This window comes from Rutilus rutilus (genome assembly GCF_951802725.1).
Source record: "Rutilus rutilus genome assembly, chromosome: 24".
Classification (NCBI taxonomy): domain Eukaryota; kingdom Metazoa; phylum Chordata; class Actinopteri; order Cypriniformes; family Leuciscidae; genus Rutilus; species Rutilus rutilus.
Window position 1 is genome coordinate 847,748 of NC_140228.1, and position 25,846 is coordinate 873,593.

The following is a 25,846-nucleotide window of genomic DNA, read 5'->3' on the forward strand; positions in this document are numbered from 1 at the left end:
GAATTAAATATAACATGATTTTTACAGCTGTTTGGGGATTATTTAATGGTGCCAAAATCTCTTTTTTACTTTACAGTAGGCTACCGAAAGGCTTAATATAGCCTAATGTCTAGTATTACTTTAACAGGTAAGCTAATCAAAAGCAAAACAAAAATATGAGTGAGTGTGTGTGTGTGTGTGTATTACATGATACAAATGTTGTATTTTTGACCAATTTTAAAGTTTTACTACATTTTCTTCCTGGAATCCACCTTGAAATCCCACCCCCTGTTGGGATCAGGAATAATCCTGTTTTTTTGGATCAAAGTTATCCAGATCCTACTGACAAGTTCTGAACAACACAAACTGAAGGTTTGATCTAGATTAAAACTAGGATTGGATTCCGTGATCTGATCTGATTTCAGATTCCTTCTTTCCCTTGTGAACGACCCATTTTCAAGATTTGATCCAATCCGATCAGCTTTCCTTTGAACAACTGGCCCTGATTATTGATATCAGAAATACATTTCCAGACATCAGAATAAATAACAAGTGTAACATGTTGAAATACATTTACTGATATCAAGAATTAACATTTCAACCAATGACAACTGAATTCTTGATATCAGGAATTTATATTTTTACTAGTAACAAAGTAGCCTGTTTATTGATATAGAAACGTATGGTTTTTACTAGCAGAATTGCATTTCTGAAATTGTCAACAATTTAATTTGAACGGCAGCTTATATGGTGACATTTAACTAGTGAAAATACAATAACAGATATCAAGAATTATAGTTTTTACTAGTTGAAATTGAATTCAAGATATCAACGATTCGTATTTTTGCGAGTGATGACGTCATTGTTGATGTTAAAGAATTCACAATTTTACTAGTGGAAATGTAATTCCTGATATCAATTAATATCCTAGGAATGAATCAAAGTCAAAACTGCTTGCCATATAAATCACCATGTAAAGATATATTCCTTCCAAACAACTAAACAAATGCAATGGGAGTTGACCGATCCCAGTGTTGAGGCTCCTGGGATCACGAGGGAAGACTCGTGCACGTGTGGTTTGCTCCAGAAGGTGGCGCTGTGGCTGATTTTGCGCACTTGATTAGAAGAGGAACTTAAAAACTTTCAGGTGTGACAGGTGACATGCATTCTGATGCCGCTGCGAAGTCCTCTCAGGTACAGAGAGCTTTATCAGATCACTCATCATGTTCGACTCGAGTCTGTGTAAATGTGACTCGATTAACTCAATCCGAATTAAAACGGGTCATTAGTAATACTTCTGATGCACGCGGTTAATTAGACTCTGATCTGCTGTCTTTACAGTGACTAGTGCAGAAAACACTGGACCAACTTTACAGGATGAAACTGGAAAAGGAAGGTCATGAGAAGAGCAGTAAGAAACACGAGAGAAGGTCAGGATTCTGGCAATGTTTACCTTATAAAAACGTTACATTTGAAATGTAAATGTTCACGAACGTTCCATTTCGTCATTTTGCAGACATTATGTTACAGAATGTACATATTCAAATGTAACAAGTTTGACATTTAAAATAAGAACGTCAAACTAAACCGTTTCATGACCGATGTATGAATAATGTTTTTGTTGTTACGTTTTGAGAACATAATTAAAGACCAGATAACTTTAAGGCGAGACACCCCAGGTGAATAGGGTATAAAATAACTGATAAATGGCACCATACTTCACCAGTTGATTGATTTAATTAATAATTCCAACAAAAACTAATTGTATTACAAGTTTACTGAAATGTTGTTTGTTTAAATATGCAAATTAGACGGTATCTAATTAAATATGCACTAATTTGCATAATTGTATAGAACAAAAAATCTGAACATTGGATGAAGACCGGTTCAGAATTCTTTTTTAATGTTTATATATATATATATATATATATATATATATATATATTAGAGTCAAAGGACATCTCTATTTATCAGTGCACAAATCAGAAAATACTGTCAACAGCCAAAAATAAATAAATTTTTGCCATTTGTTTAGAAATAAAATGTCTAAAATCAGGAAAATTATATACGAACAAACCCCTCTGTGAAAACATTCATAATATAGATAAGAATAAAAGTGTACAGTTTGGTGTATGTCAGTGTTACTGAAGTGATCACAGGCTCAATGTAGGCGGAAAAACTCATTTTGAGCAAACGGCCTGTAAAGATATACTGTAACTGACATCTACAGACGCACACAGATCAAGTGCAATAAAAGATACAGTTAAAAGTGTATTTTGGATGTTTTCTGTCCAATAGTCTGAAAAAAACACTCAAATCTCAAACTTGTCAGATGCCTGAAACAACTCTGGTTTAGCCTGTAGTGTCTCTCCTTAAACGATAACCTTACTCATAACTGAAAGAACGTTCCCTGTTACCTGGAACGGCATCACGTGAGATGAACAGGGATATTGCAGGTTTAATTAACGAGGATCTCTTGCATGTGTCAGTGAGAAGAAGTCCAAGCGTTCCTCTAAAGACAGAGGAAAAGACTCGGAGTTGAACGGCAAACACAAGCATTCCTCGAAGGTAAAAGCATCGTGACAGAAGGGCATTAAATAATGATGCATGTGTGTCTGAAGTGTGGTGTCGTTTCTAGAAGAAACCGTCAGACTCGGGGGAATGTCAGCAGGAGTCTGGAGTCTCCAGGTGTGTCTTCAGCTCTAATAATGATAATAATAATGTAATGCATGAAGTTCTGTGTCCCTCACGCATGTTCATCTGTTTTAGCAGCAGAGTTCAAAATGAAGCAGGAGATGCTGACATGGATGTGGTGAGCGTCGTTTAAAGATATATAAATAATGATTCTTTATTGGCATTGAAAGTTCCATGAAGAATCTTTAATAACATCCACTGCATAAAAGCAAAAGAAAAAAATGCATGAACTGCTACTCAAAGGCTCTTTAGGGAGCCGAAAAGCTTTATTTTTAAAGTCCCCCTGTGGTGAAAATCCAGCTTTTAATGTAGTTTATGTGTCTATGTGGTGTTTTTAATCTGCTTTAAGACAAAGCATGTGTAAGTTCATAAGTCGACACCATTGCTGAGTATTTCCTCCTTAAAGGGGTCATATAATGCCATTTTTGTACAAGCTAATATGATTCTTTAGGGTCTAAATTAAAAGTTTGTAATATACTTTAATTAAAAATTCTCATTAGTATTGTAAGAAAACACTAATTTTACCTGGTCAAAAACAGCTCTGTTTTCAGCACGCCGTTTCAGTGCATGTGTCTTTAAATGATAATGAGCTTTGCTCACCCCGCCCCTCTGTTCTGTGCGTACACCGTATTAGACATTCTCTGACCGTATCTAACACAATAACCACGTGTTATTCGTTATAAACGTGGGATTATGAATTATATTGAGAACGTCGTACATAGAAAACATGCTGTAATGTACCCTGAGTGTAAACCTTAGACGCATTCATCGTGAAGCCTGCAGCAAGGTTTGCAAATTTCGCAAAGATTAATATAAATACTAATATAAAGGTTAATAAAACATTACACTCACATCTTCTGGAGGTTCAGCAGGAACACGTTGGTACCGATCCGTTTTTCCTCGTTTGTGAAGCTGTCTGGTGTGAAATGATTTGCGTAAACATGAAAGCACAGATGATCGTGGGGAATCCTCGTGAGGGAATCCCCGCGTCAATCCTTTGGCCATATCTCTTCAAAAACAAAACTCAGCCACTGCTTCTTTAACGGCTCGGATTTAGGAACATCCAAATGACTGCTGTGTTCCTTATTACATCTAAGAACAGAACACCACAATCGCTTAGACGCCATTCTACTCCAGCATATCAACAATGGCGGACTACTATGACGACGGCTGTCACAGCTTGCTCAGGGCGGGTCTTGTGTTGAAACACGGCTGTCAATCACAATAGCGGGAGGGGCGTACGATCTTATGACGTCACAATATCGAACGGCTTGATTTCAGAGATGGTCAAACATATAAGGAGATTAAAACAAAACCACTGGATGGATTTTTATCATGATAGGATGGTTGTGTACAGGCACTGCCAACAGACATTTCAGTGCAATCAACTTGTAAAAGTGCATGTACCATTATATGACCCCTTTAAAACTGCAGTGAACCAAAGACAGTCTCAAAAACACGCTTTGAAATCGCTGGTGTTTCTGACGTCACAAACTACCTTGTAACCAATCAGATCAACGTGTGATCGTCAACCAGTGGATCTCTGAGCTGAGTGAGGGAGTGGAGGCGGGGCTCATTTGCATATTCATAGAACCGTGCATACTAAATGAAGCAAGGGTGTCGAGTTACAGTCAAGATATTATAAGGCGTGAACAAAAAAAACACATTTCAATATGTAATTCTGGTGATGAAAGATGAGGTTTACTGGATAAAGTGATGGGCTACAGGGGGACTTTAAGAGACTTTAACATATTCTCAAGATCGAAACAGGTTTTTCTCATGTTTAATTGCAGGATGCCACAGCAGATCCGGATGAAAGGCAGGAGATCTCAGTTTCACTTCTTATGATTGATTAATTGTGTAACTTTCTAAAGTGAGTATGAGTTTAATAAAGCCGGTTATGTTTGTGTGATGCGCCAGAACTCCACATGACGGACTCCAGAAGTCCAGCCCGCCGGAGAACAGCGAACAGAAGGTATTCTGAGGCAGGATTTGCTCTTGTTTGCAGGTTTAGTATTTAATCGCTTCCGTTTCATCCTCAGATTCCATCAAAAAGCTGCAAGGAGCGTCTCAATCATAAAGAGAAGAAAGATCTGAACCATGTGGAGGAAAACCTCAGGAAGGAGAGGAAGAAAGACTCGAATCAGGTGTGTGTTATGAATCAGGTGTGTGTTATGAATCAGGTGTGTGTTAAGGTGTGTGTTATGAATCAGGTGTGTGTTATGAATCTGGAGTGTGTTATGAATCTGGAGTGTGTTATGAATCAGGAGTGTGTTATGAATCAGGAGTGTGTTATGAATCAGGAGTGTGTTATGAATCAGGTGTGTGTTAAGGTGTGTGTTATGAATCAGGTGTGTGTTATGAATCAGGTGTGTGTTATGAATCAGGAGTGTGTTATGAATCAGGAGTGTGTTATGAATCAGGTGTGTGTTAAGGTGTGTGTTATGAATCAGGTGTGTGTTATGAATCAGGAGTGTGTTATGAATCAGGAGTGTGTTATGAATCAGGTGTGTGTTAAGGTGTGTGTTATGAATCAGGTGTGTGTTATGAATCAGGTGTGTGTTATGAATCAGGTGTGTGTTATGAATCAGGTGTGTGTTATGAATCAGGAGTGTGTTATGAATCAGGAGTGTGTTATGAATCAGGAGTGTGTTATGAATCAGGTGTGTGTTATGAATCAGGTGTGTGTTATGAATCAGGAGTGTGTTATGAATCAGGTGTGTGTTATGAATCAGGTGTGTGTTATGAATCAGGAGTGTGTTATGAATCAGGTGTGTGTTATGAATCAGGTGTGTGTTATGAATCAGGAGTGTGTTATGAATCAGGTGTGTGTTATGAATCAGGAGTGTGTTATGAATCAGGTGTGTGTTATGAATCAGGTGTGTGTTATGAATCAGGTGTGTGTTATGAATCAGGTGTGTGTTATGAATCAGGTGTGTGTTATGAATCAGGTGTGTGTTATGAATCAGGTGTGTGTTATAAATCAGGTGTGTGTTATGAATCAGGTGTGTGTTATGAATCAGGTGTGTGTTATAAATCAGGTGTGTGTTATGAATCAGGTGTGTGTTAAGGTGTGTGTTATGAATCAGGTGTGTGTTATGAATCAGGTGTGTGTTAAGGTGTGTGTTATGAATCAGGTGTGTGTTATGAATCAGGTGTGTGTTATGAATCAGGTGTGTGTTATGAATCAGGAGTGTGTTATGAATCAGGTGTGTGTTATGAATCAGGTGTGTGTTATGAATCAGGAGTGTGTTATGAATCAGGTGTGTGTTATGAATCAGGTGTGTGTTATGAATCAGGTGTGTGTTATGAATCAGGAGTGTGTTATGAATCAGGAGTGTGTTATGAATCAGGTGTGTGTTATGAATCAGGTGTGTGTTATGAATCAGGAGTGTGTTATGAATCAGGTGTGTGTTATGAATCAGGTGTGTGTTATGAATCAGGAGTGTGTTATGAATCAGGAGTGTGTTATGAATCAGGTGTGTGTTATGAATCAGGTGTGTGTTATGAATCAGGTGTGTGTTATGAATCAGGTGTGTGTTATGAATCAGGTGTGTGTTATGAATCAGGTGTGTGTTATGAATCAGGTGTGTGTTATGAATCAGGTGTGTGTTATGAATCAGGTGTGTGTTATGAATCAGGTGTGTGTTATGAATCAGGAGTGTGTTATGAATCAGGTGTGTGTTATGAATCAGGAGTGTGTTATGAATCAGGAGTGTGTTATGAATCAGGAGTGTGTTATGAATCAGGAGTGTGTTATGAATCAGGAGTGTGTTATGAATCAGGAGTGTGTTATGAATCAGGTGTGTGTATAACAGGGGTTCGCACAAGCTGCTTAAAGTGCCTGACGTATGGAATTTGACGTTTAAATGTAAGTCCTTGAAAACAGTCATATTTATGAAGAGCGCTTGAGTTATTGAAAGACAATATTTGTGAAATTAGTGTTTAATTTTATCGATAAAACAATCTTTTTACTCACAATTACCGCTGCAGCTCGTCTGATATAGAGGTTTTCTCACGGCTATGAGTGTGATATTGCTCATATAAATATCCAAGTATATGATGCAGCTTTTATTCTTCAAGTCAATCATATATTCATGAGGAAAGAAATCAGATTTAATAAGGAAAGCGATATCTGTGTCATAGAATCCTCTCAGTGGTGGAAGTTACCGCAGTCACTGCATCCGCTGCTCTTTATTTCTGCCATTTAGTTTTATTAGTTTATTTTATATATCTCTATTTACCTTTGTGAGAATTTGAAAGATAATAAAGATATTGTTTAATAAGTGAGATCTCTGATTGAAGTCCTTGAAAACCAAAAAAGTAGTGCTTGAAAAGTCCTGGAGTTTAATTTTCCAGTCCCTGATATAAGAGTGCAGGATTATTATTATTATTATTATTATTTTATGTTCCTGCTTATCATGGTCGGTTACGTTTGACTTTTGGCATTTGACGGATGTTCATCAGCGTTTGTGTTGGTAACGCAGGAGAAGGACGGAGAAGAGAAGAAGGTGAAGAAGAAGAGGGTGAAGGATGAAGAGAGCGAAGAGTCTGCGAAGAAAAGGAAAAAGCAAAGTTCTGAACACGACAAACCAGAGAAGAAGAAGAAGATGAAGAAGGAAGGAGACGAGGAGGAGGAGCGGAAGAAGAAAGAGAAGCTGAAGAAAGAGGACAAGAAAGACGAGGAGTCTGATAAGTGGAAGTGGTATGTGCTTTCCTTCAGGTAGTCTTAGAACATTCATTTGATCAGTTCAGCTCCTAAAATTAAAGTATGCACTTCATTAAACTTGATTTTGAAAATCGACTAAATATCAGAATTATTGATGTCACACATGTAATGCAATTTCTCTGCGGTTCATTTTTCAGTCCGCATTTTTTTTTTTTTATAGGCTGAAATAAACTTTAATAATTGTTACTCTTATTTAAAAAGTAAATGAAGAATGAAGTGACGTGCGGAACTGTTATTGTGCAGATGCCGCCGGTCGGACACGCATATATGTGACGCACACAGATCTGTCGTAACTGAGTGCGCATGCGCAGTGAGCACATGTCAGCTGTGGCTGCTTCTGCGGGGAATGAAAAGATGTTTTTGCGTTGTTTCGCGATTTATTTATATTTCAACGGAACGTAATAAAGGCGCTTCGCTCGTTTCTAATGTCAGACGATATTATTCTGGAGCCGCAGCGGCTAAAACACTGCCAGACTTCAGGTCAGTTCAGATCTTCACTAGATCACATCTGCGCATGCGCGTAAGGTGAAAGGTTGCTGACACGGGAAACTTTAATCGGATAATAATGTGGAATGGTGGATTGCAGCTTTAATAGACATTTTGCTGAATATTAACACAATTTTAAAATCAGTATTATTTAATGAATATTTAGAATTAATTACAATATAATTATACAATTATATTATAATAAAACAATTATTTTATATATTTTAAAGTAAATTCATCTTTATTAATAAATTAATATTTTTATATAATAATCGACGATTTAAATTAATTTGTATTAAATCTTTTTATATAGTAATCAATAATTTGACACATAATTACGTAGAATTGTGTATTGCTTTGAGCTCATATTAATTGGTGCAAGACTGTTAAATAACTTAAAATATTATTTTTATTTAATATAATTTGTAATATTAAATAAGAATTTATTATTTCATATATTCATTTAAAAAAATCCGTGGACATCGGTCATGCAAATCTGTTTTTCAATAAATAATTTATTAATAAATTATTAATCTTAATTAGTTGTACAGTTTAAGCATATTATGTAGAATTGTGTATTCAGTTTCTTTATTAATATGAATCAGAGTGAGACTGTTTATCAAATATTATCTTAATATTGTTTTTATATTATTTTAACATATTTAAAAATATTTTATATTATTTCAATATAATATTTTTATATTTTAAATAATTCATTAAAAAACTGCATAATTTATCAATAAATAATTAATAAATCATTCTTAAAATGTACATTTTTACACATTAAACATAAAATGTATTAATATTTGAGGTTGAATTTGCAGACTGTATAATTGCTCATTATATTCACTGTTAATGTTTCATATTTTTCATGCATCTGCTTATGATTGATTCTTCAACACTTTCTGTGTGTGTGTGTGTGTGTGTGTGTGTGCTTGATGAATAACCTGTGCGTGTGTGTGTGTGTGTGTGCGCGTGTGTGTGTGTGTGTGATGAATAACCTGTGTGCATGCGTGCGTGTTTGTGTGCGTGCGTGCGTGCGTGTGTGTGTGTGTGTGTGTGTGTGTGATGAATAACCTGCGAGTGAATGTCCAGGTGGGAGGAGAGCAAGTCGTCGGACAGTCAGAAGTGGAGCCGTCTGGAGCATAAAGGCCCGTACTTCGCTCCAGAATATGATCCGCTGCCCGATAACGTGCCCTTTTATTACGATGGTAAACATGTCATGTGATCAAGTCGGCTCTATTTCCACAGCGCTTCATACAGTACAGATTGTTTCACAGCAGCTTGACAGTAATACACAGCAGAATAAGTGTTGATATGCTGATGAAAGACTGTGTGTGTGTGTGTGTGTGTGTGTGTGTGTCTTCAGGGCGGCTGCTGAAACTCAGTCCAGCGACGGAGGAGATCGCCACTTTCTACGCCAAGATGCTGGACCACGAGTACACCAGTAAAGAGGTGTTTCAGAACAACTTCTTCACTGACTGGAGGGAGGTCAGAACCCAACAATAATCTCTCGCATAAACACACTATCATGCTGTTTCTGAGTCTCCTACAACAGATTCACATTCACACAAGCTCAAAAACACTGTAATGTCCTCATAATCTCCACTGCAGCGTCAGCTCTTTCCTCTCAGTGTCTGAAACGCTTCTAAGCTCCGCCTCTCTGAGAGCTGCTCTGCTGTGATTGGTCAGAAAGCAAACGCTCATTATCATATCTGAATCTCAGCTCTTGATCACAGTGACGATGGCGTGGGTTTCACCGTATCGATCTCAGAAAACAGCGTCTTCTCCACACGAACAACACGAACCAAACTCTCCCAGTCTCAGATACACTACAGTGTTTGAGGGCGGGGCTAAGAGACGCTGCTCAGCCAATCAACACCAAAGGCGGGCATTATGCTAATTAGTTACACTGCTACATTGTCTTTTAGGTGACAACTTTTTGTTGTTCGCTTGTTAAATGTGTGAACTATCCCTTTAACTCATGCACAATTTAAAGTTGTTCTTTTTTACTTTGTTTTGGGCTTTTCATTAAAGTTTTCACTCAGTATCCCAGTTTTCAGTGGAGTTTGAGTTCTCTTACACCCCTGGTAAACCTAAACTCATTCTTGAATGGTCTTGTCTTCAGGAAATGACTGACGAGGAGCGGAAGCTGATCAAGACGCTCTCCAAGTGTGACTTCAGCCACATGCACAAGTACTTCGTGGAGAAGTCGGAGGAGCGGAAGAACATGACGAAGGAGGAGAAGCAGGTGTGTGTGACACAGACTTATTTAATAAGCAACTCTGCACTGCAAAAATGCTTTTCTTACTTAGTATTTTTGTCTTGTTTCCTGTCCAAATATAAAAAAATTCTTAAATCAAGATGCATTTACTAGATGAGTAAAATGCCATAAGATTTTAGGTCTTGTTTTCCGTGGGAATTAATTAAAATTGAGTGAGTTTTTGCTTAAAACAAGCAAAATTATCTGCCAATGGGGTCAGAAAAATAATCTTAAAGGTGCAGTGTGTAAGTTTTAGCAGCATCTAGTGGTGAGATTGTGAACTGCACCCAACAGAAGTTACGGTGGCCGACAGGAAGTGATGTCGTCGTCTGAGACAGCAGAGAGTAGCCAGTTCAGCAATGAGGTTTCTTTACAAAGATTAAGAAATTATGTTTACTTAATTATTCAGTAAAATGATGTTATTGCGAATATTATTGTTACTTGTTCATCATTGTGTCAGTGTTTTATTCGTTGACTTTAGCTGAAGCTTCTTATCATGAAGAACAACATAGTGATGAAACGCATTTGTCCGTTCAGGGCCACCGTAGAAACGTGGATGTAAGCGGAGCCGCGGTGTGTGTAGAGAGAAATGCCTCATTATAAGCTAATAAACACATAACGCTTCATTATGTAAGGTCTTCATACACCACTGAAAACACAGTTATGAATATGATATTACATTTCTGTCAACAGATCCTCCTAAATATTACACACTGCACCTTTAATTCAAACAGAAACAAGATTATTTTTCTGACCCCATTGGCAGATCATTTAGCTTGTTTTAAGCAAAAACTCACTTTATTGATTTATTCCCCCAGAAAACAAGACATAATATATTATGGCGTTTTACTGCTGAAGTAAATGCATCTCGATTTAAGAAGTCTTTGATATTTGGACTGGAAACAAGACACAAATACTGAGTGAGGAAAGCATTTTTTTGTAGTATATTTGTAAAGAAAGACTACATGCCCATATTCAAACACGCATACCCATAGACTAAACTCGTAATATACGCATGTGCACGGCGTCAGGTTTGCGTTTTTGGAGTTTGAGAACTTTTCAAAACCTCTTTCTTGAGCTTTGCTGCTCGATAACGCAAACTTTGAAATAGTTGTTGTGCAAATGAACGTCCAGAACACATTAAACGTTTCTGTTTCCTGTGAGAACGGCGTGTGTTAGCGGCCACTAAGTTAATCACTAATGATCTTTACAACGGAAGTGAATCAATCAACTAACTTTATCTGGACAATAGGCTTTACAGCAGCTCTAGAATAAAGTTAAACAATCTCTGCTACTGTAATCTCCTGTTATCACTGTAAAGCTGCTGTGAAACATCTGGACTGTTAAAGCGCTGTATAAATGAAGGAGACTCGACTAGTGTGACTCTAGGTGTGTTTCAATCAGGTCCTGAAGGAGGAGTCCAGTCGTCTGATGGAGGAGTACGGGTTCTGTGTGCTGGACGGACACCGGGAGAAGATCGGGAACTTCAAGCTGGAGCCTCCGGGTCTGTTCCGCGGGAGAGGAGAACATCCGAAGATGGGAAAACTGAAGAAGCGCATCCAGCCGGAGCACGTCACCATCAACTGCAGCCAGTGAGCAGTGCACGCATCTCAATTCAGGTCTTATTTGGATAAGGACAGAGACAATTAACATTATCCATTCACTTACATCACTATCACTATAGAAATACTTTATTTTTATTTATTTATTCCAGAATCGAGATTAATTCAAATGAAATTGCTTTCTTTTTGTCCTTGCTTGTAATGAGGTTGAGTTGCAGATTTCACAGAGGCTTATTATTCTTAAAATTAATGAATTATTAAATTGTCAAAGTTTCAAGTAGGAAATTATTATTATTTTCTGTACATTTGTATTCAATTGAAAAGCACAGAATTTATATAGAACTTTATTATTATTATTATTAAAATTAATTATTAAATTGTTAGTTTTATGAATTCACTTAATGACCACTGTTTTTGATTATAAAGTTGTATTAAATCATAAAGCATAGAATCCAAGCTCAAAATTGGTTTCACTGGGACTAATTGTCAAAAATAAAGAATTATTTAATTTTAGCTGTTTTAATCTTTTAATGATTAAAATTTAGTTAAAATTAAATTGAATTTTAGGGGAAAAAATAAAACCAATTTCTCAGGAATTATTCTTAAAATTAATTAATTATTAAATTATGAATTCTGTTGTGTAGACATTGTTCTTTTAATGATTAAAACGATTTCTCAGAAACATATGAATGAATGAATGATTAAGTTTAATCACGGTGCTCGAGTATCGCATCATCTTTAACTCGTTTTCCTCAGAGACTCCAAGATCCCAGAAGCCCCTGCAGGACACCGCTGGAAGCGCGTCCAGCACGACAACACGGTCACATGGCTGGCGTCGTGGCTCGAGAACATTCACGGACGACCCAAGTACATCATGCTGAACCCCAGCTCCAAACTCAAGGTGTGTGTGTGTGTGTGTGTGTGTGTGTGTGTGTGTGAGTGAGTTTGAAAAGCATCTTTGTCTCTCGTTCTGTCCTTCTGTTCACACTGAGACAGCGTTTTTATTAATGAAAACGAAGCTTTATGAAACCGCTCTCCAAAGTGGATCAATTTGAAAACGCTATATTTTCTAAATTATATATTTTCTGCTATATTTACTGTTCCCGCGTTGTAGTGTGGACTGTAGTTTGTGTCACATGACTAATCTTACGCCATTGTTTTTATTGTACCAATAGATATTCATGTCTATACTGGTATTGAGCATGTTATGTGCTGTTCACCTTCACACTGTTGATATAATATATAAATATAGATAGATAATAGTTACTTCACACACTCTTCATATCACACTCCTGCAAACATGACAGAGTTTACTCACATTTGCAAAACATGAGAGCCGTTGCTTTTTAGACAAACATATAATGATGAGTGAGACATATAACGGCACACATCTATGATGATGATGACGATGATGATGACGATGACGATGATGATGACGATGATGATGACGATGATGATGATGATGATGATGGTCTGTGCTCAGGGCGAGAAGGACTGGCAGAAGTACGAGACGGCGCGTCAGCTGAAGGTGTGTGTGAACGCCATCAGAAAGCAGTACAAGCGCGACTGGACGTCCCGGGAGATGAAGAGCAGACAGAGAGGAGTTGCCATCTACTTCATCGATAAGGTGAGCTCGTCACGGATACAGAGCCAGAGGGGGGCGGGGCTTTACATCCAGCTCCGCCTCTCTGGACACAATGGGTGTCGCTTAAAGGCCCAGCCACACCCTAACTTAGGTTAAACTCCACCCACAGGGTTCGTACAAGGTACAAACTTGAATTTGACTTTTTTGAAATGTAAGTCCTTGAAAACAGCCATATTTATGAAAAGCGCTTGAGTTATTGAAAGACAATATTTGTGAAATTAGTGTTTAATTTCATCGATAAAACAATGTTTTCACACAAGATTAGTGCTGCAGCTCGTCTGATATAGAGGTTTTCTCACGGCTATGAGTGTGATATTGCTCATATAAATATCCTAGTATATGATGCAGCTTTTATTCTTCAAGTCAATCATATATTCATGAGGAAAGAAATCAGATTTAATAAGGAAAGCGATATCTGTGTCATAGAGTCCTCTCAGTGGTGGAAGTTACCGCAGTCACTGCATCTGCTGCTCTTTATTTCTGCCATTTAGTTTATTAGTTTATTTTTGTTTATCTGTTTACCTTTGTGAGAATTTGAAAGATAATAAAGATATTGTTTGATGAGTGAGATCTCTGATTGAAGTCCTTGAAAACCCAAAAAGTAGTGCTTGAAAAGTCCTGGAGTTTAATTTTCCAGTCCCTGTACGAACCCTGACCCTGTTAGATCCAGAGAGGCTGTGCTGTGAGAATGACGCGCCTGATTCACACAGGTCGTTGTGTGTGTGTGTGTGTGTGTATGTTCTGATCAGTGTGTGCTGTGTGTGTTGTCCAGCTGGCCCTGCGCGCGGGGAACGAGAAGGACGAGGACTCTGCGGATACGGTGGGCTGTTGTTCTCTGCGTGTGGAGCACATCTCGCTTCACCGGCGCCTCGACGGACTCGAACACGTCGTGGAGTTCGACTTCCTGGGGAAAGACTCCATCCGCTACTACAATAAAGTGCCGGTGGAGAAACAGGTCACGCAAACACTGATTTTTTTTTTTTTTTTTAATGAACCCCTTGGCGTTGTGCTTTTTTCCTGCATCATGGCTGATTTGTTGATGTTCCTGTCCAAAAATTCTATTTTCTTTTTTTAAAACGTTTTTATTTATTTATTTAACTTCATATCTAGTTGAAGGAATCTCTTGGATTTTAGATGAATGAATGCATTATTAAGTATTATTGATACACAATGAATGTGAGAGATGATTATGGCAGCTCTGTTTGTGTTTGTCATGATTGACTGCTTTATTCTGATCTTTCACTCACAGGTTTTCAAGAACCTGAAGCTGTTCATAAAGCACAAGGATCCAGAAGATGATTTATTTGACCGAATTACAGTAAGTGGTGATTGTTGAATCATGCAGCTAAAATAATCATAATGTCCCTTAAAACTCATCTCTGATCACCAAAATGACATATTTCAATGTGTTTTCCTTAAAGTCTTGAAATATCTTGACTGTAACTCGACACCCTCGCCTCATTAAGTATGCGCGGTTCTATGAATATGCAAATGAGCCCCGCCTCCACTCACTCACTCAGCTCAGAGATCCACTGGTTGACGATCACACGTTGATCTGATTGGTTACAAGGTAGTTTGTGACGTCAGAAACACCAGCGATTTCAAAGCGTGTGTTTGAGACTGTCTTTGGTTCACTGCAGTTTTAAGGAGGAAATACTCAGCAATGGTGTCGACTTATGAACTTACACATGCTTTGTCTTAAAGCACATTAAAAACACCACATAGACACATAAACTACATTAAAAGCTGGTGTTACACCACAGGAGGACTTTAAATATAGTCATTTGACTTATTTCTTTTGTAATCTTTTTTTTGTGTGTGTATAATTTTTTTTAATATTTTTTTTTCAGGTTATATATAATATTTATTTTTTAATTTCAGTTTTAGTGTATTTTACTACAAGCTGAACTAAATGACAATTGTAAATGTTTTCTTTGGCATTGTCATGTAATCTTTCCTACTGCATCATGTGCTATCACATGTTACTAACCAGCACTACCCAGCATTCAGTCTGTTGAGTTTATGACACTATAACATGTTTTTCTGTTCTTTTCAGACGATCAACCTCAACAAGGCCCTGAACGAGTGCATGCCGGGACTGACGGCCAAAGTGTTTCGAACCTTCAACGCCTCGACCACACTGCAGGATCAGCTCAACAAACTCACCACAGGTCAGACATCACACACGTCTATTTATACAGCTTTATATTATACAGAGTGTTTCAGAGCAGCTTTACCGAGATAACAGGACAATAATGCAACAAAGTTTGTTTCCAGAAGAAAATAGCGTCACAGTCCAGCTTAAGTTCATTTTATATATATATATTAGGGCTGGGTAAAAAATATAGATTTCTCGATTTTAATCGATTCTCATTTTTACGAACCGATATTGATTCTTAAATCCCAAGAATCGATTAGTCATCCTGTGTTCAGTTGATGAATGAATGTAACATTGTAGCGCATCCCATCCACTACATCACAGTAATCTTTGTGCTTTGATACTATTGATATGAAACAAAGTCTCAGATTTCAAATTACGTCCATTTTCTTACGAAATTCAAAAACATAAACAGCGTGTTGTCGCTGTGGCGTGAGATCGCTCTGACTCAGCTCTAGAGAAGCACATGATCTTCTCCTCCGCCTTAATAACACCAGTTACAGCGCGAGATAAACATGAATGAGCTTCTGAAAGTGTGTTAAAGATAGAGTACAACTTATCGAAGTCCGTATCATGTGACATGGAGTCGCTCAGTGTTTCAACCGTGGAAAGACGTCAGTAAACAATGTCATGTAACGTCACATTTACCTCAGAAAAACCGTATCCAGTGGCCATAAACTCATCAGTCAGAGAGAGATATTAACTCTAGAGAGGAGCATTCTGCTAAATATATGCACCATATTACACATTCATTATAATTTTTAATGTTCTTCAATTTTTAATGCATGTTTGAATAAATCTGGAAAGTTTTTTATGACAGCCACCATTTAAATGTTTATATAATTTCATATAACTTTATTATTGTAAATACATTACATATACATAAGTGTATTTTAAGTGTTTGTATACAAATCAGTTCATTTTTACCTTCAGTATTATAGCAGGCTAATGAAGCCTATAGGCTACACCTGACTCCCATAGTTACAGCATTAGTGAAGAGATGTTTTCCTTGAGAAATTTTGTCATGTATTGCAGCTGATATCCAAAATAATCAATATAGAATCGAATCGTAATCAAACTTGAATCTAATTGTGAAATTTGTGTCAGTACCCAGCCCATATATATATATATAGCCGCTCTGGAGAAAACCATGATGTCATCCTCCAGTTCTCATATGATGGTATCAATGCAGCAGATCAATAATATTGATGAATATTAAATTGAATATCCCCAACTAAGGGGACATTTGCTCTGACTGAACACTGAGAAGGATCTTCATAACCAGAGTTGATGTTCATGCTGGTGTTCTTTCAGAGGACATGACGGTGGAGGAGAAGATCCTGTCGTATAACCGAGCGAACCGAGCCGTAGCGATCCTCTGCAACCACCAGAGGGCGGCACCCAAGACGTTCGAGAAATCCATGCAGATCCTGCAGGAGAAGGTGCGGCATAATCCATAATCCACAGATCTCAGGCATCACACTGCTGCTTTACAGTTCATTAGTAATGACCTTTGCAATAAAAATTGTGAAATATTATTCTAATGTAAATCATCTGTATATATATATAGTAGTGTCATTTATTCCTGCCAATGTTCAGCATCATTACTCCAGTCTTCAGGGTCACATGATCCTTCACACATCACTCTAATATGAGGATTTGATGCTCAACATTTGATTATCATATTTTTGTGGAAAATGTGTACCATCCAGAAATTTGGGATACTTTTTAGTTAGGATGCATTAATTTGATCAAATGTGACATTTATAATGTTACAAAAGCTTCTATTTCAAATAAATGCTGATCTTTTAAACTTTCTATTCATCAGAGAATCCTGAAAAATAAATGTATCACAGATGTGACACTGATAATAATCATAAATGTTTCTTGAACATCATATTAGAATGATTTCTGAAGGATCATGTGACACTGAAGACTGGAGTAATGATGCTGAACGAACACGTCACAATATTCCTCATTATAATAATTAATGCGCAGAATAAAGGGGCGGGGCCTGGTTGAGTTAGTCAGTAGTGTGTTAAACTGGCGGTTATGGAAAGGGGCGGGACATTTCACAAACACACTCGAAGCGCTCGACCAATCACAACACACTGCTCCAGCCGACCAATCAGAGCACAGTGTGCTTTTCAGAAGGAGGGGCTTCATAGAGACAGGAAGTAAACAGAGCGTTACTGACAGACGGGGAAGAGAGGAGCCGCAACAATGGAGAATATGAGGAAAATAATCAACATTCAAGCAGGAAAACCTGTTCTAGTAGAGCCTGAGACAATGGCCTCTTTTACACTGAGACTTGAAATTGGATTGAATTCAGACTTGAAGAGTGTGTTGCAGTATTTAAGACACATAATGAAACCGTTTCCTGTCGTGAATCGCTCGCGGCGCGTGACTTTAAGGGTCAGATGTTATTGGACTCGAGGTGGTTTTGTAAATGCAGGAAAGTGAAATGGGTTTTTCATTCAGCTCTAAAATCAAGGTCACGACTGGAGCTTTAAAGGACGAGGCTGTCAGAAATAATCACAGACACACACACAAACACAAACACACACACACACACACACACACACACGGTGTAAAGTGCAGAGCTATTGTCCGGTTGCTTATAGTGTTCGACCTCAGCTGAGACCTGAGCGATGAAAGCAGAGTCAGCACACACACACACACACACACACACACGCGCACACGCACGGCTCTTCTAGGTGTGTGTGTGTGTGTATATGTGGTCTGGTCAAAGGTGACGCTCACATTCGCTTACTTCTGTTTGTGTGTTGATGTTGCAGATCCAAAAGAAAAAGGAACAGATTGAAGAGGCCAAGAAAGAGCTGAAAGAAGCGAAGAGAGCGAATAAAGACGCTCCGTCTGACAAATCCAAGAAGTAAGAACTGTTTTTAACTCAAGGTTAGTGGAGCTGATGGTGTGCCAGCAGCTGGAGAACAAACACTGAGACGGATACACACACACACACACACACACACACACACACACACACACTCGTCCTCAGCCGTTTCAAACGGTGAAATTACCTTCAATCTGACATTTAATTTAATCATTTCTTTTTTCACACTCTATTTAAATGCAGACAGGATTGTATCATTACATTCAGAAATCATGGGAAATACAATAAAACAAACTGCAACCGTGTCTTAGTTCCCCCCGCTTCACTGCAGGATTATCAGGATTTAGAACGGGAACAATTACACAAACACAGATTATTGGAGCATTTATTATAAACCCCTAAACTAATGTATTAAAGAGAAAGAGGTGTGTGTGAAGTAATCTTCCTCATTCAACACACATACAGATGTTCATTACATTTATATAAGCTTTTTGGAATGTCAATGTTTCAGATGATACAAAATGTGACTTGCATGGCAAAATCTACAATATTGGTATTTAAAAAAAAAAAAAAAAAAAAATACATTAAAAAAAATTCTCTCTCTTCTCTCTCTCTCTCTCTCTCTCTCTCTCTCTCTCTCTCTCTCTCTCTCTCTCGCTCTCTCTCGCTCTCTCTCTCTCTCTCTCTCTCTCTCTCTCTCTCTCTCTCTCTCTCTCTCTCTCGCGCTCTCTCTCCCTCTCTCTCTTTCTCTCTCTCTCTCTCTCTCTCTCTCTCTCTCTCTCTCTCTCTCTCTCTCTCTCTCTCTCTATCTCTATCTCTCTCTCTCTCTCTCTCGCTCTCTCTCTCTCTCTCGTTCTGTCCATCTTTAGGCTGGTGGAGAAGAAGGAGAAGCTCGTCCAGAGACTGTGTGAACAGTTGAAGAAGCTCCAGCTTCAGGAAACGGATCGAGAGGAAAACAAGGTCATCGCTCTGGGAACGTCTAAACTAAACTACCTGGACCCGCGCATCACTGTGGCCTGGTGACTACTGACAGACAACACACACACACACACACACGTGCTCTCTCTCGCTCACTCACTCACTCACTCACTCACTCACTCACTCACTCACTCACTCACTCACTCACTCACTCACTCACTCAAAACTTAGAAAATCAAATCCAATTCGAATGTTTTATCACAAACGAGTGTTTCGGAGGGAGTGTATAAGCGTGATTGACAACAATTTATTTTTTTACGTGTGAAAATTTCGGTGGAGAATGTTCGATCTGCAGGACACGTGTGTAAACGACTTTACCCGGACGCGTTGTGTGAGTCTCTTTAAGGCGAGACACGGCAGGCAAAAACATCGGGGTTTTTTCACTGGTCAATTTTGATATTTGTCTTCAATAACACGTCTTCTTTCAGACTTGTGGTGAAGAAAAGTCAGAAATACACATTTAGGTCTTTATTTTACACACTTCGTCTGTTTGCGTCTGTAGATTTCTCATAAATTCAACAAAAGTTGCCGTTCTTAATGAACCCGCTGCTCCGCGATCTCTGTCTGCTCCTGTCATCACACACACCGCTGGAAAGCTCTCTCTCTCCTGTACAATGCTGTCGATCCAAATATGGTCATTTCCTTTTTATCAGCAACCAATCGGGAAAGTAAAAGGGCTGAATGCGCAATCTCATTGGCTGATGATAAATCTTTAAAGACTTTTCTCTCTGAAATCTCCACTTCAGCAGCACCGACACACACCACACTTCCCAGTCTTGTACCTAGTTATATTATGAAGACATTTACAGAGGGATTTGTAAATATATTATTCCTAGCCTGATTTATATAACATTTTATTCCAAAAAACATGGCGAAAATAATTTTTAAGGCTATTGACAGTATATTCTGATTTACAGGATAACAGAAGTAGATCTCCATAAATCCCTCTGTCATTTTTTCCCATCTAATATGTGAACACAATGAAAAAATCATTTTTAACCTGGCTTTATCCAATACTCAGATTTCGTTTTTTTTATATATGCAAATTAGCGCATATTTAATTAGATATTGCCTCATTTGCATATTTAAACTGGGAAAGTGTCATGGTGATATCTGCTAGTTAAAAATGTTTACCCTATTCACCTGTAGTGTCTCGCCTTAACACCGCGTGTTTATATTCATGTTGCTGCTGATTGGATTGATATTTTTGACACACACACCAAACAAGAGAAAACACACAGCATCTCAAACCCCGTTACACACCGTTACCAGGAAACATGTCGTTCAAGACGCTGTGCACCGGTGTGAGCTTGAACGATGATCACCAGCTCTCCAATCAAACTCCAGCATTAATTGGGTGGAAAAAGCGTCACATTTTCTGCCGTAAACGACTGAAAGTGCCGTTAATGCCCCGATATACTCAGTTCTTCGTTTTCTGCTTGTTTCAAAGCTTCGTGAAGTTTCATCACTAGCTTGAAGTATATCAGGGCCTATAGCGAGATGGTCCTCATTGCAGAACACGAGATCCAGGGGGAGGAGTTAGATCCAGATCCAACTCCTCCCACCTTACATATACCTAAACCTACCCATCTCCACCCCTTAGATCTGGGTCCAGCTCCGCCCCCTGGATCTGGTGTTCTGCAGTGAGCTGCTACTGCCTTTAGCGGTGGTGATTGACAGATTTATTGATAGATTGAGTTTCCTTCAGATCACGATGACGCTCTAATCACATGATGTTGCTTTATAGGTGTAAGAAACACAACGTCCCCATTGAAAAGATCTACAATAAAACCCAGCGGGACAAGTTCACCTGGGCCATCCACATGACGGACGAGCACTTCCAGTTCTGAAGCCTGAACACCTCTCAGGTTCTGTTAGCATCTTGTGTTTTGTTTTGAGCTTATCCGTTGTGTAACATCATGATGATAATAATAAAACGTCTAGTTTGATCACTTCACTGCTTCAGGTTTGATTGACAGCTGTCATTCGTGTTCTGATTTGCATTTCACACGGTTTAATATGAACACGTCAAAAAATCCTGATGGTTTCTTCCATCGCAGCTCTTCAATATTTGATCATGCGCTTCCACCCGGTGACTTTAAATGAGGGAGAAGCTGTTCTCTGAATGTCAACGTGCCGACGTCTCGAGGGATTGACGAGGTGTTGCGATCGACTCCTCTGCGTTTCTCCCGGTGTCGTCAGTGAGTCGGGATCAGCTGGAGACTGCAGTGGGATTAGGCCCGGATTAGGCTTCGCTCTGAGAGGGAACGGCTGGGAATAATAAGGGATCCGCAGTGTGTTTGCAGGAGTTTCCTAATATCATCTGTATCTCTGTAGAGCGGCTAATCTAAAGGGTTAATCAGGAGAAATGTGTGTGTGTGAAGCATCTACAGTCCAACCAAACATCACTCAGACACCAGAGATCATCTTTTATATTATTAATAGAGTGATCAGGACACTATAGTTCACTTCTGTAAGTGAGGAGAGCAGAATAAAGTAAACTGTGACATATTATACCCAATAATTCTTCATGCAGAGACTAAAATGGGACACTTTGAGCTGATCATGTTTAACTGAAGTCTTTAATTGCTAATGCTCTTTTTACACACAGACTGAACACAATGAAGCATTGCTTGGTGATTGGTTGAGCTAAACTGGTATTATCTAATTGTGTAGTTAAATTTAACAGCTGACAGATATTCAACATAATTCATGTGTGAGACAGTCTAACAGAAGGACGGACAAAACCAGTCAAATATCAGCTGAGTTCTGCTCATATTTTATTACCATTTTCTAAACTAAAGCGAATAAACTGTGATAATGAGAGGAACGTTGGAGTCGTCTTTGGTTTACTCAGACAGATGTTAGTGTTCCGCTTCGTTAAGACTCAATCACTCATGTTTCTCTCTGGTTTTGAGTGCTGTCCTCTGACTCCGCTAGATTTAGTTTCGCCTCCTGAAATGTTTCGTCTGTGTTCGACTGTATTGAAGCTGATGGTTTTGTTTCTCCAGAGACCTTTCTGAAGTCAGCCATGCCTGTTATCCGCCATCTTAGACTAGTATGCATTTTATTTATTTAATTAAAATAAGTTCAACATCCTCTCTCAGTTCGTCTCTGATGATCCTGTAGTTCAGGGCTTTTCAATCTTTTAGATCCACAGAGCCCAAAATATGATCATCCTATTCCTAACATTTGAACAACATCTGTCTTTTACAAACACACAATTGATACACAAACTAATTTTAGATATACAATATCATTTTTTCAATTAAGTTGCATTATTATGTATTTTGTATATAATGTGTATGTATTTAATTTTAGTCTTTTTGTTTATTCATTTATTTTATTTTATTTTAATAGAATGTATTTACTTATTTATTTTATAATCTTATTTTTTTTGGTTTTCTAGATTTTAATCTTGTTTTTTTTAATTTAAAAAATCACATTTATTTATTTTTAATTGAATTTATTTACTTTTCTAATAGATTTAATTTTTTTTTTGCTTTTTTTTTCTCTTGACTTTTCCACATTATTTTAATTAAATTTACTTATTTTAATATATTTTTTACCGTTTTTCACTAGACTTTAACACTTTATTTTAATCTAATTTATTAGATTTATTTTTGTTAATCCTATGTTAATTTAACATTTAAAGCACTTATTTATTTTTTATCTAATTTAATTACTTATTTTAATATTTATTTATTAACTTTTTTATGGTTGTTCTATTTTTAAATTTAACATGTAAGCACTTTATTTATTAATTTGGATTTTTATATATATATATATATATATACGGTATATACGGTTTTTCACTAGACTTTAACTTTATTTTAATCTAATTTATTAGATTTATTTTTGTTAATCCTATGTTAATTTAACATTTAAAGCACTTTATAAACTAATAAACTATAAACTGTTATTTTTAAACAGATAAACTAATTTAATTACTTATTTTAATATTTATTTATTAACTTTTTTATGGTTGTTCTATTTTTAAATATCTATTTAAATATCTATTTTTAAATCTATGTAAGCACTTTATTTATTAATTTAGAATTTTTTTTTATATATCATTTATTTACATATTTTAATATTTATTTTTCACTTTTTTTTTTTCATGGACCCCTGTATTTTGAGTGTTATTTATTTATTCAGTTATTTATGAGCGAGTAAGCAAGTAATTTGCAGATATGGTTAATTATGAAAGTTTTGTGGCTATATTATGCTAAACTAGCCTGAGATTTCTTCCCTATTGTGCCGTATATCCGAGTGAAGAGGCTTTGGGAACAAGAACAAATGTAGGGCGGGGCTTGATTCTGTCGGTTTGCTATTGGCTGATCTCATGTGATTGACAGGTTGCCTCGCCCTCATCATCAGAGAAGAGAAGAGATGCTGCAAGAGGAAGTTATTCTGATTCCCGATTGCTAAAATAATGATGATGTGCACCCATAAATCATTTAGAATAAACACTGCAATATTTCAAGGTGAATTTAATCCAGCTAAAGATTTATTCGACCCAGTTGTTTCACCTACATTTATTTCTCTGAATCTGTGAGTGTCTGGCAGCTTGACATCATGTTTCTCCAGTAACTGTCGTTCAGGGATTGTAGTGAAAATGACATTAGAGATGTTGATTATGTGCCCTTTGACCCTCAGGGGTTCAATAATATCAACGTTAATCGTTTTTTCAGTACGCAGCCCAGATTAATACATGTCTTTTTTTAATTAAGGCTTGTTGTCGTCGTGACTCTCTCCTGCTGGTCGTGTGTTGATGCGGTTTCCGAGTCCCATCTGGACCATCAGTCGCTGCGCCACATCAAAGCTTTCGGAAGAATGGCGGGAAAACAGAGCGATGTCCACGATCATCCGCACAGCCGGTGATTGACACTTTGTTTTTCTGCTCCACACGGAGTCGATGAGGATCTGATGAACACAGCGGCTCTAAACTCCTTCATGTGTGTTTCTGAGGCAAAGTGCTGATTTATTCAGAGGAACAAACACGACTGTGGTTCATGATGAATACTGAGAGTTTGTGTTCCTCTGCACTTTAAATGAAGCCAAAAAGAGTCGCTTTTAGTTGAGGCTTTCCGTCAAACGTAACAAGTCCTCCTGTAATCAATAATGTTATCCCTTAAAACTCATCTTTGATCACCAAAATGACATATTTAAATGTTTTTTCCTTGAGAAAAATGCCTTATAATATCTTATGTAACTCGACACCTTTGCCTCATTTAGTATTCGCGGTTCTATGAATATGCAAATGAGCCCCGCCTCCACTCACTCACTCAGCTCAGAGATCCACTGGTTGACGATCACACGTTGATCTGATTGGTTACAAGGTAGTTTGTGACGTCAGAAACACCAGCGATTTCAAAGCGTGTGTTTGAGACTGTCTTTGGTTCACTGCAGTTTTAAGGAGGAAATACTCAGCAATGGTGTCGACTTATGAACTTACACATGCTTTGTCTTAAAGCGTATTAAAAACACCACATAAAAAAGCTGGATTTTCAACATAGGGGGATTTCATTCAAGTTGATCTTTTATAATTTTAGCGCACAACTTTTTTTCCCATGAAACATTTTTTCTTGAAATGTTTTTTACTAGTTTCAGAATGTTCATGTTTGCAAAATGATCAAATGAAATGTTCCCATGACGTTTTAATAACTCAATGTTTTAAATGCTCGGAGAACACTTAGAAATCACATTATTAATAGATCAACGTGAACATGTTTTTGTTAGCTGGAGTTTCCTTTGGTTTTCAACATTTCTTTTTCACGTTTCTTTAGATGCACTAAGAAGTGAAACGCAGGTTTGACCTTGAGAATAAGATGTTTGGCCCTCAGGTTGTAATTCTGCTCCATCTGGCTAAAGCTCTTCATCTTTCTTTTGTACTTCCAGAACGCTTGATTCCCTCCGCCGGTAATCAGTCTTCTCAGCTGCGGCACAGGTTTCCCGAACAAGGATTTTTCCCGCTGTTTATCCTGCGGATTAGTGGCAGTCTGGCAGTCGAGACCCATCCTAACAGAACTCGTTTGGGTTTGCTTCTGACTGTCGTCTTCACTGATTTTACCATGTAAATGAGCCTCAAACTGGGGGCGTGTGGCCGATTGTTTCATAGTAAAATCATTTATCAAACCTTTTCTGCCGCCTCCAGACGTTATTATTAGTGGGAATCCGTTTATCCGTAAATGAGACGAGCAGAGCACAACTGAATTAAGCATCTCATTTCAAAACGGGCGGAAAAGTTTGTCTGATTCTGCCTTTGGAAAATTAGTCTTTACAGAAGAAGCATTAGATTTCGCACCGTTTGTGTGAGTTTGATTTGCGTGTCTGTCATCTGGCAATCTGCCATTGCATATTTAACGGCACCAAGCTGTTTTTCCTCCTGGTTTTCTCCTCACTGAGGGATGAGATGCAGGCGTTCTGAACGTTCCAGGCCGTGTAACTCCAGCAGCTCGTCTCAGCGTTTGTTTACATGTGTTCGTCTGTCGGCGC

At 37.9% G+C, this 25,846-nt stretch overlaps 1 protein-coding gene across 3 annotated transcripts; it reads left to right on the forward strand.

Annotated features, from left to right (window-relative positions):
• Window positions 1-682: 682 nt before the first annotated feature.
• Window positions 683-21,304, forward strand: top1mt (DNA topoisomerase I mitochondrial). Of its 3 annotated transcripts, none has more exons than XM_084399311.1 (22): window positions 683-1,173; window positions 1,321-1,409; window positions 2,469-2,547; window positions 2,618-2,667; window positions 2,752-2,791; window positions 4,467-4,492; window positions 4,594-4,648; window positions 4,716-4,820; window positions 7,161-7,378; window positions 8,984-9,099; window positions 9,258-9,379; window positions 10,017-10,139; window positions 11,556-11,743; window positions 12,470-12,614; window positions 13,197-13,340; window positions 14,131-14,313; window positions 14,608-14,676; window positions 15,415-15,529; window positions 16,831-16,958; window positions 18,315-18,409; window positions 19,240-19,389; window positions 21,096-21,304. In XM_084399311.1, the coding sequence occupies exons 2-22, from the start codon at window positions 1,357-1,359 to the stop codon at window positions 21,196-21,198; spliced, it is 2,307 nt and encodes a 768-aa protein (XP_084255437.1). In that variant the 5' UTR covers window positions 683-1,173; window positions 1,321-1,356; the 3' UTR covers window positions 21,199-21,304. The 3 variants fall into 3 exon arrangements, with proteins under 3 accessions (XP_084255437.1, XP_084255436.1, XP_084255438.1); XM_084399310.1 differs by having other exon boundaries at window positions 1,042-1,173; window positions 2,749-2,791; XM_084399312.1 differs by lacking the exon at window positions 683-1,173 and having other exon boundaries at window positions 1,214-1,409.
• Window positions 21,305-25,846: the final 4,542 nt, after the last annotated feature.